The sequence below is a fragment of the Paramormyrops kingsleyae genome, unplaced genomic scaffold, assembly GCF_048594095.1.
Source record: "Paramormyrops kingsleyae isolate MSU_618 unplaced genomic scaffold, PKINGS_0.4 ups242, whole genome shotgun sequence".
Taxonomy (NCBI): Eukaryota; Metazoa; Chordata; class Actinopteri; order Osteoglossiformes; family Mormyridae; genus Paramormyrops; species Paramormyrops kingsleyae.
Window position 1 is genome coordinate 1 of NW_027326180.1, and position 15,140 is coordinate 15,140.

The 15,140-nt window shown below is 39.5% G+C and overlaps 1 protein-coding gene across 1 annotated transcript; it reads left to right on the forward strand.

Annotated features, from left to right (window-relative positions):
* The first annotated feature begins 207 nt into the window (after positions 1-207).
* On the forward strand, positions 208-11,739 carry LOC140587445 (neurexophilin-4-like). Its single transcript, XM_072708710.1, has 3 exons — positions 208-227; positions 2,277-2,401; positions 9,494-11,739. Exon 3 carries the CDS (start codon positions 9,530-9,532, stop codon positions 10,220-10,222), a length of 693 nt encoding a protein of 230 aa, XP_072564811.1. The 5' UTR covers positions 208-227; positions 2,277-2,401; positions 9,494-9,529; the 3' UTR covers positions 10,223-11,739.
* Positions 11,740-15,140: the final 3,401 nt, after the last annotated feature.

Sequence of the window (15,140 nt, forward strand, 5' to 3'; positions counted from 1 at the left end):
CTACTAGAGACATTGAGAGAGCCTGCAGAAAAAAATACACCTAAAGTAATTATATTCCTAATATCCGGAAATACATTGTTGTTGGGTGCTAGGTGAATGACACGTAAGTGCTCCTTCTTTTGCAGCAGAGAGGGTGTGAATGATGAAAATTGGATCAGAACTCCACAGGAAGAGAAGGGACAGAAGCCCACAGGCTGTTGTAGTGTCCTGGAGGCTAATGTCGCCTGGTGACAGACTCGCACATCAACTTTCCGCATATGTGATCCCAGTTGGTTTTCAAACGTACAGCTCTGACCAGACTTTTCCAGAATGGACTTAAGTACATATATTGAACAGTAATCAGTTATCATTGGGGACAGTCCTGGAATATGTAATGTTTGAATGCTGAGATTGAAAAAAAAAAATTCAAATACAGTGGTACCTCAGTTCTCAAACTCATTAGAACTCGAATTTCTTAAAAGTCGAACCAACCAGTTCGAAAAAAAATTACCTAGTACTCGATCTGAATCTCAGAAGTCAAACCGTGAACGCTGACCTAAGATAACTTGTACGCGCGGGGAAATGAGTCACGAAGCACATCTTCAACAAAGGGTAAAGCTTCAGTCTCAGCCTCACATTCGCTGTGATAGTATCGTGCATGTTTACACTAACTGAATACAATTTATTTAGACAGTAAAATACATTTAGACAATGATTGACAGTAACAGTGAATATTATTATATAATAAAATACATTTAAAAATAAAGATTTCTTATTCATTATTTTAATATTGATAATAAACCATTAATACATTTAATTATAATAATATTGTCGCGCGAGTGGGGACGGAATGGAGACAAAGGCGCAGATGTCAGTGTATTGGGGAATACGAGGTTTAATTACAGGTAAGGCAGGCAAAACACAGACAAACAATACAATAACCGGAGTGGGGAAACAAACTGAAACGCGGACGAAATACAGAGGGCTAATGAAAACAACCAGAAACAGCTGATCACACTTGGATTCCAAACGGGGTTAGTGAGGGGGCGTGGCACACGGAAGGAGCGGACGATCGGGGCAGGACACATTGTTTTTTTTTTTAATTTTACACATTGTTTGGATACATTTATTTTCTTACTTTACAAATTACTGATAAATGTGCTTAGATGTGTTTAGTACAGTATATGCTCTTCTTCTTTTATCCGGTTCATTTTGCGTTTAAATGCTAAAAAAAACATATTTAGGTGTCATTTTTTGGGGCTGGGAACCAATTAATTGGTTTTCCATTATTTCTTATGGGGAAAATTCGATCAGATCTCGAACTTTTTAGAATTCGATCCGGAGGTATGAACGGATTAAGTTCGAGTTCTGAGGTACCACTGTAGCCTACTTGCAGTGTGAAAGTTTTGGATCACGAATTAGTGATACACTCACAGAAGTATACGCAGTAGTATGCTTTTAAAATGACTGCAGTTATACTTCACACAGGAATCACTTTGACATAAAAGCAACAGGAGTTATAGTGGCATTTCAATCAGAAGCATGGTGACATACAGACACCTAATAGGAGTCTTGCAGGAAAAGACCGAATCACAAGTATAACATGATAAAGTTTGGAAGTTTAGGAAAAATTTGGGGCTCTTTGCGATTTGTTGATCTTATTCATGCTTCTTATTCTCATAATTGTATTCCGTGGATGGGGAATGCATATGGTTTTTTTGACTGGTGCGCCAAATCCACTACTCCTACTGCCTCTACTGCCATAGACAATTTCTTGTTAAGATAATAACTCAAATAGTATTCGATGGAACTTTTTTAAAACTTTGCAGACGCATTCTGTAGGTGCACTTGATCTCATTAGAGCAATAACTCGCAAAGTATTTTAAGGATCTTTTCCAAACTTTGCAGTCACATTTAATGGGTGAAGATCTGGACCTCTCAAATCATCTGAATGTTGCAGCAGAAATCAAAACTCATTTGACCAGATAACATTTTTCCAGTTTTCTATTGTTCAATTTTGGTGTGTCCGTGGCCACTATAGCCTTAGCTAACTGGAGTGGCATCCAGTGTGGTCCTCTGCTGCTGTAGCCCATCTGCTTCAGGGTTTGATCTGTTGTACATTCAGAGATGCTCTTCTGCATACCTTGGTTGTAACGAGTGGATATTTGAGTTACTGTTCCCTATCAGCTTGAACCAATCTGGCCATTCTTCTCTGACCTCTGCCATCAACAAGCCTTTTGCACTCAGTGAACTGCTCACTGGATGTTTTTTGTTCTTTTTCTGCTCATTCTCTGTAGACTCTCAACATGGTTGTGCGTGAAAATCCCAGCAGAGCAGCAGTTTCTGAAATATTCCTTCCAGTCCATCTGGCACCATCAACCACACCACGCTCAAAGTCACTTAAATCACCTTTCACCCTCTGGTATTTGATGTGAACATTAACTGAAGCTCTTGACTTGTATCTGCATGATTTTATACATTGTGCTGCTGGCATATGATTCCCTGATTAGATATTTGCTTAAAAGGGCAGTCGAACAGATGCACCTAATAAAGTGGCCATTGAACGTAAATATTTAGAAATATGAATAATATAAATTACATTTTCATTTATGGACATTAAGACATTCACAACCAAATACGGTTAACCATCTTAACCATAAAGATGTTGGAATGTAAGTGGAACGTGCAATAAATGAATAGGTGTGGTTTCAGAGTTATGTGTCACTAGAACACAAAACACAATTATTGGCTTTCACATTTCCAGTTTATCCAGTAATTCTAGAAATTGTAGAGGTTGGGGGGCGTGGGAGGAATAGGGATTAAATGGGGGGAGGGGGGAGGGGGCTGTCCAATACATTGTTGTCGTTTCGACGGTATCTTTTCTACTTTAAACTTGAATGCCTGTACCAAAGAGACAAGGGGATCCAGATTTTCTTTAGCTTTTAAATGTCATATTATTTCACAAGCCTTGCTACAGAATGGGAAAACTGCGTCTCTACTGAGCCATTTTCCTGTTTGTCACACCACATATTTTTACATTAAATCTGAAAATTGGTGTCTCTCCCCAAGCATTTACCCTCCTGGCAAATGTTTCCACAGATACATTGTTAGCCTAAAAATGTGCATCTATGTCTGTGAGTATCTGTGTATGTTTGCATTTTATAGAGTATCTCAGTATGTGTATTTGCTAGCGGTTGTGTGTGGGTATGAATGCACATGTGTAATCATGAGTGCATATATTTGTGTGTTCATATGTTCACTTGTGTAAGCATTCATGCATATTGCCCTTGGATTATAGTATTGTTGGAGTATTATTAGAGTATTATTGGGTGTGGAGTGTTGTGTGACAAAGATGAAGTGTATAATAGCTTAAAGAGCAGGTGGCTTGGCATACCAAGGGTTGGAATGATCTTTATTGTTTTAATATAACATGTTCAATGTATTTATTCAAGAACATAAAGTACTTGTTCCATTCAACTTCCTTAACTGCCTTTCCAGTACAGTGAGCCAGAGTCTATCCCAGGCAAAGCAGGACATGAGGCAGGGAGCAAACTGGAAGAGATGCTAGTTTATTACTGGGCACATCCTCGCCACACTGGAAGTCGTTTGGGGACTACAGAATATGAACAGAAAGTGTGACACGGTTATGTCAAAAATAATTCTTGGAATGTCCTATACCGGCCTCACAGAAAGTGGTATGGGTGCATTTGGTAAGAATGTGAGAATACCTGATATATTCAACACCTCACACTTTTTTGCATTTCCCTTATAAACGGATGTATGCTTAGAGTTTGCTTAAGGTCAAAACAGAGCCAAGTAACTCCAGCTGCTGCCTTTGCTCTAACTTTCGAAGTCCTAAGAGTGGAACTTTAGAAATATCAGTAATTGGTGCTTTGCAATTTCCCTAAGGCAGCTACAGGAAAAGGTTCACTGGAACTTTTTAAGATATAGAATTACAGAGCATGCAAAAATGGCGACATGTAAATGAACTTCTCTAAGACACGAATCTAAGGAAAACGAAGACCGCTAATGCGATGCCCTAAATTGAAATAGTTCAGGAAATAGTTCATTGTACACAAAGAAAGCCACAGAAACTCTATAGAGAGATTCCAGATAGTGATAAAGATAATTATTCAGGGCCCTGCATTGGCTAACGTCATGAAGGAGAAGAGAACAACAGAAAATGATTAACTCTTTCTTTGTACATTTTCATTTCCTGGTGCTTTCCTGGTTTCCTGGTGGTGGGTGGTTGAGTGAGTAGTTTTTGCCCTGTATCCCTATGATTGAGGGTTCAAACCCTGAACGTCTGTGTATTATTCTCCCCGCGTTATGTGGATCACACATTTTCGTTTAGGTCAGAAATGGGTCAATGGATGAACAGGCAGACTCTTGGCCTCCGTACAGCTTGTTACTGAAGACAATAGCTTTTCTCTGATTTTTGTGATTTTTGGATTCTCCCCTTTTTCACATTTCCTTTGATATGAAGTTCTGGTTATGCGACAGCAAGTCGGGAAATGAAAAGAAATTGAATGAGTGAAGTGTGTGGAGAGTAGCGACAACAGAGAGTCTTCCATCACACCCTTCTGCTTCTGGCTTTTATTTACATTCTGTCGAGCCACACAAAATAGATTGTTTGAATCTGAAAATCCATCACTGCCAGTTATGAAAGAGCAGTCATGTTCAGCTGAATATCTGTGAGAGACGGTAGGAAAAATTTCCAGAGATCCCTGTGAGGGCGGTGGTGCATGTGACCTATCCTGCTGGTAGTTTGTAAGCCACCAAAACGTTTTCTGATACAAAGGATGGAGTGGTGATACTGGGCATGACGCCTTGGTGTGGAAACATTGATCAAGGTGTCCTGCACGATTAGTTTTAGTGGAATCACTGAAAGGTATTAAGGTTACTTTATACTCAAGAGGAAAAGAAATGTAAATATATGTTTTACTGGAGCATGTATGCGTTTTTATAAAATGCAAGAAATACAGAGGCTGCAGTGTGAATTTATACTATAGCATTTTATGCATCATTCAATATCTGTATTCAATGAATAGAGTGTATTAATTGAATGTATTCTCAGTCTCTCATAAATATTATGTGTACAGTCTTAAATATTATGTCTAAATTAACCTGTTCAGGACATTGTCTAGGGAAAGGATAATGAGCTGCATAAAGTTACAGTACTTGGGCGAAAAAATGTTTCACTTTGCAGGTTAAGAGAATTCAGTGAGGGAGTTTTACATTGTCCCAGTGAAGAGTTCTGTATATTTGAACATACTATTAAAGTTTTGGCATGGCTATTGCTCTGTGTACATTGGTAGATGTATATCTACTGTTAAAAGTTATCATGACTCAATTTTGCTAACTAACGAAAAATTTTGGAAATTTTCATTACAGTTGCAGCCACTTATAATTTTCCATGTCATTCAGATGTATAATGGCAAGCTAAATATCTTTTAATGAAGAGGCAAGAGAAGATTTTTGGTCATTAATATCTGTTCTGAAGGCCACAGTTCATTTAAAAAGATCACATCTGGGTTTTTAAATGTGATGCAGCAAGTTGGTCAGCTGACCAGCATGTTACAGACACCATGTAGCACACCAGTAGCCTTTAAATACAACAACAAGAAGAGAGATGTCAAATCTCAGCAGTCTGCCAAAGTAATGAACAAATCACACATCAAACAACTATTCAGAGCAGGGGTAGGCTACCCTGATCCTGGAGTGTCAGCATTCAGCAGGTTTTCCATCCTACCTGGTAACCACACCTGATCTATAGGCAGATAGTAACTCATCTGGTAGGATAGAAAACCTGCAGGATACTGGTGTTATGTTTTAAATGGTGATCCTATTAACTGGTGTCAAGCACCTTCAGGTGGAATGCATACACTTATTTTTGAAGTGGACATAAGCAGATTCATCAAGTTTGGAGAGCCAAATAAAATAAAATATAACAAACATGCATGCATTTGTAAAGGTGATGTAGCTGCCTATGAATATAAAATTGAATCCCTTATGAAAAAAGATTGCTCTTCAAATATATACAGTGGTACCTCAGAACTCGAAATTGATCCGTTCAGAACTCCGGACCGAATCCTAAAAAGTTCGAGTTGTGATCGAATTTTCCCCATAAGAAATAATGGAAAACCAATTCCTGGCCCCAAAAAATTACACCTAAATATGTTTATTTTTAGCATTTAAACACAAAATGAACCGGATAAAACAAGAAGAGCATATACTGTACTGAACACATCTAAGCACATTTATCAAAACAGTAATTTGTAAAGTAAGAAAATAGATGTATCCAAACAATGTGTCCTGGCCCGATCGTCCGCTCCTTCCGTGTGCCACGCCCCCTCGTTAACCCTGTGTGGAATCCCCGTGTGATCAGCTGTTTCTGGTTGTTGTCATTAGTCCTCTGTATTTCGTCTGCGTTTCAGTTTGTTTCCCCAGTCCGGTCATTGTACTGTTTGTCTGTGTTTTGCCTGCCTTACCTGTAATTAAACCCCGTATTCCCCGATACCCTGACGTCTGCGCCTTTATTTCCGTTCAGTCCTTGCTCCAAAGACAATATTATTATAATTAAATGTATTAATGGTTTATTATTAATATAAAAATAATTAATTATTTAATTAATTACATTTTAAAATCTTTATTTTAAAATGTATTTTATTATGTAATAATAATTACTGTTACTGTCTATCATTGTCTAAATGTATTTTTACTGTCTAAATATATGTATTCAGCTAGTATAAACATGCACGGTGCTATCACAGCTAATGCGAGGCTGAGACTGAAGCTTTACCCTTTGTTTCCGCTGAGAGATGTGCTTCCTGACTCATTTCCCGCGCGTACAAGTTATCTTAGGTCAGCGTTCACGGTTTGACTTCTGAGATTCAGATCGAGTACTAGGTAATTTTTTTCCGAAGTGGTTGGTTCGACTTTTAAGAAATTCGAGTTCTAATGAGTTCGAGAACTGAGGTACCACTGTATTTAAGAAACTTGAAGTATGTGCATTTGCAATTCCACATATTTACAATTTTATTTCACTTTTACAAAACTGACAAATCTGTTGACACACATGTACATGGATACATAAACACTGTCACGCGTTAACAGAATCACCACATAAACTATAACACCAGCACTCCAGGATCAGGTTTTAGTGAAATATCAGTGTTCACCAGATTTCATATTTATTTCACACAATTATGTGCACTGGAACATATCAGGTAAAGTTACAGTAACCATAGGATGAAGGGTTGTAAAAACAGGCCTATGGAAGTCTGCCATATCTGAGGCATGTCTGCTCTCCCTCTCCCTGCGTGACAGCCCCCACTTCCAGAGACACCCCCTCATATGCATACATTTCCATTTCCCCTACTCCACCCCCACTCTTTAAACAGCCTGGCACTTCCTTCTCCCTACTAATTTGCCTGTGCTTTTGCACATGCTAAGTGTTGATAAGTTCTGATCAGGGGGGAATTCAGTCACCGTCAGTCAAATAACCCCGCATCGCTCCTCCGGCGGCCGTGACAGGCACACAGACTGGCACTCTCTGCCCCTTTTCTCTCCACTGCTGTAAATTTTAAAACCCCTGAATCGATTGAAAATTTATAACTGCATCTTGGCTTCCATACTTCATGCAGTAGCAATTTTTTAGATCAATGATTATGATTAAGGAATTGCCTTTAGCATCACTGTTCTTATTTAAGAAGAATAGAAAAGCTGTCATTATTTGAGTCATTGCTGGCTATGATGCATACCAAACAATTATCATTTTCTTCAGCTCCTCTTGGAACCTGGTGTGAACTAAGGGGACCGTTGTGAAGTACAAATGCAGTGCAGAATAAGGAATATCAACCGTAGAGGAATTGGACATTCTGAGATACCAAGTTGCATACTGCTGTTGTAATGATTTGTTATTTTTGTATTTGTGGCATTTCTGTTTAGTTTAATCAGCCTGGAAATTATCATCTGACCTCTCTAATTAACAGGGATTCTACACCCTCAAAACTGCCATTCACTGGAGGTTTTTTTTTGGTTTGTTGCACCATTCCCTGTAAAATGCAGACACTGTTGTGTGTGAAAATCCCCAGAAAGGTGGCTGTTCCTCAGTTTCTGAAACAACCACATCTAGCACCAGCAAACACATCACATTCAAAGACACGTGCATCATGCATCATAGCCGTTCTAATGCTTAAACAGTCTGACTGAACTTCTTGTCTGTGTGTTGTATGCATTCCGTTGTAGCCACATGATTTGCTTTGTTTGGAGGAGCAGGCTGTTTGCGTTAATCAGCAGATATACCTAACAAAGTGGCCACTGAGAATAGTTTGTACATGGGTTATAAAACTTGGGATTCGACCCAAACTTACAGCAACATTCTTTCTGGGAATGTAAGTCAGCAATCGTCTGTGTGCCATTCACAACTTTTTGCCCTCTTTGGGGCAACTGTGTTAATTAAGTTTATTGAGTTGGTTCCTCTTTTGTGTTATCTGTTTCCATCAGACGAATTTGGCAGTGCCAGTTGTGATGTCATAGCTGGATCTCCCAATATGCCATTTGTGTGTTCTCTGTGGTTATATTCCACTGGAAGCCAGCCAACAGGTGCAGAATGCGGGCTTGCTGAACACCTTCCTTACTTTTTATGACTAAAAACTGCCTGGTGACACCACACTAGGTATTTACATCAAATTTATTCAGAATGGGCCTAAACAGTGTGTAAATCATTTTCCTTCTTTACTGGATCATTTAAAAGTAGCCTCTAAAATAATAATTCTTTTCTCATTATTCCTTGTTCATTATTTCCAGTTGTGCTGTTTCTCACAGACATTTGAAGAAAGTCTTTGTGGGTCACATGAAGGTATCTGAAATTAAATAAATGACCAGTATTAACATGAATCGAGAACATCACTACTAGCTGAAAACACAAACACTGGTGATCCCAGACTGCATCACAGTTTTCTCCCTGGTTTTATTACAATCCCAATAAAGGCTTTAGTCATATAATTTTTGAGGAAGTCAGTTTCTACTCAGCCATTCATGTGTGAGGGTGTGTAAATTTGTGCCACGCTGTACACTATGTGCTCTATGATTGCTAAATTTATGATGGATTGTGGAGGACATCTTTGATGGAAAACACTTCCAGAGCTGTATGAATAATCACCCTGACAGAAGATTAAGTTAATAGAGAAAAGTTACAGCCTGAATAGCCAGCAGTGCTCATCCATCAAACAGGAAACCTGTTGTGCTGCATGAGAACAGAATAAATTCAATCAATTATAGAATAAAAATATGACTAAAGTACAATAAATTTGCTACAAGGAAAGATTGAAAGTGCTTCTGAAATCCCTTTCTGAGATCAGGAGAAAGAGCGAAAGCAATGAAATCAGAATTAGCAGCAATGTTTCAGGTCCAGGACAGGATGGAGAAATCAGCTGTTTGCACATGGATGTGTTGCAAATGCTTTTTGAAATTACTTCGTCTCTAAACCTTGCTGTGTCTCTGCCCTTAGGTACAAAGCCGGGAAAAGCAGAGAGACTCTGACTATATGCTAAAGGCCCCACACACTCCCATGGGAGCAGCTGTATTCCATATAATCAACACCCCCTTGAAATCTAAACCCCTCAACTACAGCCGACCAAAACCATCTACCAGGGTGCAAAATCATTCCCTCCTTCATTACCAGACAAGCTACCCTTCAAAGCGCAAGCCCTCCCTGAAGCCAGCTCTCAAGACCAAGAAAAACTTCAGCTGGGGCGAATTCTACGTTAACATTAAGACCGTAAAGTTCAGTCTGCTGGTTACAGGCAAAATTGTGGACCACGTCAATGGCACTTTCAGTATCTACTTCAGGCACAACTCTTCCAGCCTGGGAAACGTGTCAGTCAGTGTTGTGCCCCCATCCAAAGTTGTAGAGTTCGAGGGGTTTCAGCCATATCTGCAGCCAAGGCTCTTCCCACAGAGGCAGCACCAGTTGACCTCTGACCCCAAAGAGGCTAAAGCCCTCAATTGCCGGGTAGAGTACAAGACAACTGTCCAAGGTTACAAGGCTAAACCTTGTCTATATGATCCCTCACAGCTTTGCTTCGTGGAACACACACAGTCCAATGCGACCTGGCTGTGCACCAAACCATTGAAGGTCATCTGCATCCATATCTCCTTCTTCAGCATCGATTACAGGCTGGTGCAAAAAGTCTGTCCAGACTACAACTTTCAAAACGGGCCCCCGTACTTCGGGTGAAAGCGGTCACTACTGGCTTACTACACCGCTGTCCAAATCTCTTCTTCAGCGTGGAAACCGGCAAAGGATACATTAGACAGAATGCATAAAACACATCATCCAAACATTTTAACTTTGGTTGTGGCTGTATATTTATCAAAGGGTTCTGGATTAACAGGAGATGCATTTCTGTCTGAAGACAAAGTGTTTACCATTTAAGGTGATATGGAAGGCAGCCACACATTGCAGATGTGATACAGGATATGCGACAGAAGTGAATGGGGCATTTGCATATGCGGTAGAATAGCCATCTCTAGGTTCCTTCTTTAATGACTTTCCCCTCTTAAGGTGGCATGCAGGAGGCTTAGGCACCAGCTGACATATGTATGACAAAACTTGTGTACAGCCACCTTAATTGGCATTTAATTGGAAATGCCAGTCATCCGTATTAAGCATATAATGTTAGACATTAGCACACAGAACTGATTTATTGAAATGATTTAATGTTATTTAAAGATGACTCCACTTAATCAAATACCTCACTTTAAGTATCTTCACATTGTTATGTCTTTAGTTCCATTATATGAAGGACATTCTTTTGTAAAAAAAAAACAATAAACATGTTGACTCCTATACATGTAGACCAATGAAGAGGCTGGAATCAATGTTTTGTGTTGCTGTACAGTTTGTATTTAGAATATTGCAGAATCTGTTGTATATTATGTCACAAGAAGAAGCAGATTTAAAGAGAACTTTGTTCCAAGCAGAGTTGTAAAGTTGCGGTCCAGAAAGTACAAATCCAGTCCAGAATTTTGTTTCAACCAACCAGTTGAACATATTCACAATCACAGAGTACTCAACTGGTCAGAACTTGTACTTTCTGGACCTGAAATTTCCACCTCTGATTCCAAGGTCCTGAGCATCTCAGGAAAATTGGAACACCTTGATCTCTACACACCCACCAAGCCTCGTCTTCTGCCTGCCAGCCTTTTTCTCTATGATAGGTAAGCCTCCATGTAGTCAGTGCTAACAGAACTCAAGCAGCCTGTTCAAGTGGGTTGGACAAGGCTGCAGTACTAAGTAAGGTCAGATGATCAACAAGCAAAGCAAAACCAGAAACCGGAGAACAATCCAAAAGACCCAGGAACAGATCAGATCAATTCAGAGGAAAGATCAAAATTCAAACCAAGACCACAGCACCAAGACGTTGGAAAGAAGGATAAACAAATGTCAAAACTGAGCAAGGACAAAGGGAGCAGAACATGCTTAAGAACATTGGTTGCAGGTGTGGGTGATGGTACATAAGCAGCATCTGGATGTGAGCATGGCCCTGTGGATCAACCAATCCAGCGACAGCTAGACAGCAGGATTCTGGATTGGATGTCACAATCAGAAAAGCACATTAATAATGGGATTATAACTGTTGCATGTACTTGTCTAAATCAATAATTGTGAAAATAACCTTATGTGACCTGACGTATGTCAGTGCAGTTAGAAAGCATACATTAAAAACACATGCATGTGTGTTCTCACTTGTATGAATGGATTAACTTCCTGTTTTTCTCTGCTTCGTCTTTGCTGCGTTATAAAAGTCTATGCTGCCTGTCCCTTCAAATGATCTGAGATATATTTATATATATAAATGAACAACATTAGCTTTTCACCCAACTCTTCCTATATGATTCCACTCATTAGTAGCAGAACGAGTCATTTGGCTGTTTCCAGTTCTGATTTTGTTCATCCATCCGCCCACTTTCTGCTTCCCTTTTCCATCTGAGGATTATTGTGCTTATGTCCATCTGGTAGCTTATCCACTGAGGTGAACCGTTAATGAATAAGCAGATTACATTCGCCTTTTGCTCACTCACACTACTCACTATCAGCTCACACAGTAACTGCAAACACAAATTTATATGCTAACATTCACATGATGAATGGAATCCTGCTTTGATTCCTGTAATAAATCTGAACAAAAAAAAATCAAAGCTAAAAAGGAACCCAGGGAACCTCACTGGTGGCAGTGATGTCATCGTGTGCATTTCTCAGTGAATAATTGTGAACACCAGGTGAGAAGTTCCTAATGAAGCGGCAGGAAGCCAGTGAGGTCAGAGGATGTGTGTGACTCAGCCACCAGGGGAGAGGACGACGAGGTAGGGACTAGTCAAGCTGATGAATTTGGGTCCTGATATTTTACAAGTAACCGATCCAGCTCAAACCGCTCCAAGACAGCAGACTTTAGTTTTGAGGTCACCAGTCTCCAGAGAATATCAGAGGCCTCGGAAGACAGTTCCCATCAGTGGCTAATGACCCATGCAGTTTAACTGCCCGAAGCAGCCAATCCTGGGCAGGCAGAGCTGCTCCCCCCCGCGGGGTTTGGTCTGCTGTGATGAAGACAGCAGAGCTGAATCTAAGACCCTCCATAAATCTGCCTTTCCTCTGTCCATTCACCTCAACTTTGACCCCACAGCCTAGTGGGAGGGGAAGTAACCGAACTAAAGTGAAAGAAACGCTCTGTCTTAAAAACGAACAGCTTTCGCTCATCAGTTGTATCTTGTATGACCCTTCTCATTAAAATGATGTTGAAAGTACATGTATATGCAATATTGATGTAATATGCAAACATCTTTGTAAATAGTAAAAAAAAAACACATATTAGCCAAATCTTGAATAATTGGAGTATTCAAGGTATTAAAGGATACCATATAATCTGCCTATTTTTCTGGATAGTACATGCCATTTTTGAATTTCTGTGCAATATTTCTCGTTTGCTTTTGTTTGTGTGCTATTTGCTTTTTGAATAATTTTTGAATTAATCACAATCTTTCAAGCTGCTATTGCTTGGATTGGCTGAAATTTTTATTTGTATTAAACATTATCACATTGAGCTCCTAAAATGTGGTATTTTCCTGAATACCGAGTGATATTCAGTGCTGCCAGTGTGCAAGCTTGTATCAGGGCGCCGTCAAGCTCGCCCTTTGTATGGCAGCGGAAGCCTTAGAAACCACTGTAATACTGCTTTGGGCCATTTGGCGGAGTAAAAGGACGTCCAGTTTTCTGCATAAGCCAATGGGGTGCATTACCCCTGAGGAAAAAATGAATTCTTTGGAATTCATATTCTTAGAATATCTTCACCTAAAATTTAATATAATTTTCATGCATGCACAAAAAATAGTCTGACTGAATAAATGACACACAAAATGGTCATCATTCTCTGTTTTGTACTCAGTTAATTCAGTAATTCCCCATGGATGTGACAGGGCCCAGCTTCTGGCCTTTGTCTGTGTGACAGTTCAGTGACATGTAGTTCTGGGGTGTAACTTGAAATCTACAATAATTTAGCATTCCCTTTTAGATTGCCCTTAGCTGAATTATAATTATGTGACTGTGGGATTTTCCTAAAAGGATGTTTACATGCTACTGTATATTGCTGAAATCAGCATAACTTCCGGTTTGTATTCGAACTCATGACCCTCTGAAAATTAGCAATAAACTTTCACAGTCTTATGAAGGATGTTGCTCATGTTCTTGGAAGTCAGTTGGTATAATATGAAAAACACAACTGAGAAAACAGTAACTCCTCCCCATACCCAATCGGTGAATAGACTAAATTCAACTACGCCACAAATAAGGTCAGTTGAGCAAATAGTGCTGACTGAATATAGAGTGTAAAATGGTGCAGTCAGGAATTTAAGAAAATTAAGAAATTCTTATAGACTTTTAGCTAAATTGCATAGTGCATTGTGTAGTCATCAATGTTCAACTCATGAGTGAAATACTTTACTTTAATTGGGCAACAAGTCTATTTATTCAAGTTCTTAAATTAGGTGCAGGCAGTATTTTTTTTGCCAGAAAAAGCAATTATATTACAGAAATAGTAGCCTTACAAAATGCTATACATATATGAGTCCTGCATGCATGCATGTAGTGTGAACCTCATTTCCACAACAAGAAACTCAGCCCAGCTGTTTTCTGGCACATAGCTGACAGAAAAGCAAACATCTGTTTTTTTCCTTTCCCATGGTTCTCATACTGGCAGCTGACTAGTGCAGAGACTCTGGAGTTGAGCGCATGTCAGTGTCAAATATTTCTTGTGTACATGTGTTTGTCTCTTCCCCTTGGGGCTGAATGTCTTTATATACTGCAGTTTGTTTTTTAAAAGTTATGCTCTCATGCTGCCAATTGGAATGATTTTGTTATATTTATCAAATCGACAGCATTGCTCATGGTGAAATGTTCAGTTCAACCGCAGTTCCAGTGAGACAGTGACCCTGATTTCAAAGGATTCTCTGTTAACCGTTTTTCACAACAATTACAACAAAGCCCTATATTTACATTTTGACCACTCAACCCCTTGTCCCATCTAAAGAAGGGGAACAATGTGTGCTTGTTGCACTCCAGGGATCTAGCATGCATCAAATATTGTTCTGAAAGCTGGAACATAACATGCTATGCTAGATTACATTATCACATGCAGGGCCTCAAAATATCACATAGTACGTGTAAGTTTTGTCGTGTTGATTTTCCACACGGTGTGAATGTTGTGACAGCTTACATGATTAGTAAAGGTGGCTCTGGATCATGTCATGGTCTTACTGTTAGTCAAGGAAAACACTGCAGATGCGACCATCTGTCCATTGAAGAACTTATCCTATGCAGAATCAGCATATTATCGCAAGGCACTTGTTACGTGAGCTGTGTGGCTTTCCAGAGGAGCACCTGGTCAGGAAGATAAAAAACATGGACTGTCTGGATCCGTATCAGACCTCGGCAGCTTTTAAGCAGCATATTACACCGTCCTATATAGAGAATATATACGATGTTTGTTGTGGGATTTTACTCTATCGTGTATCTTTCCTCTTGCTTTTTAAAACTGTGTTTTCTTGTAGTAAAGTGGACATTTTGGTACCTTGTGGTACGGAAAGCACGAGTCAAACGCGCG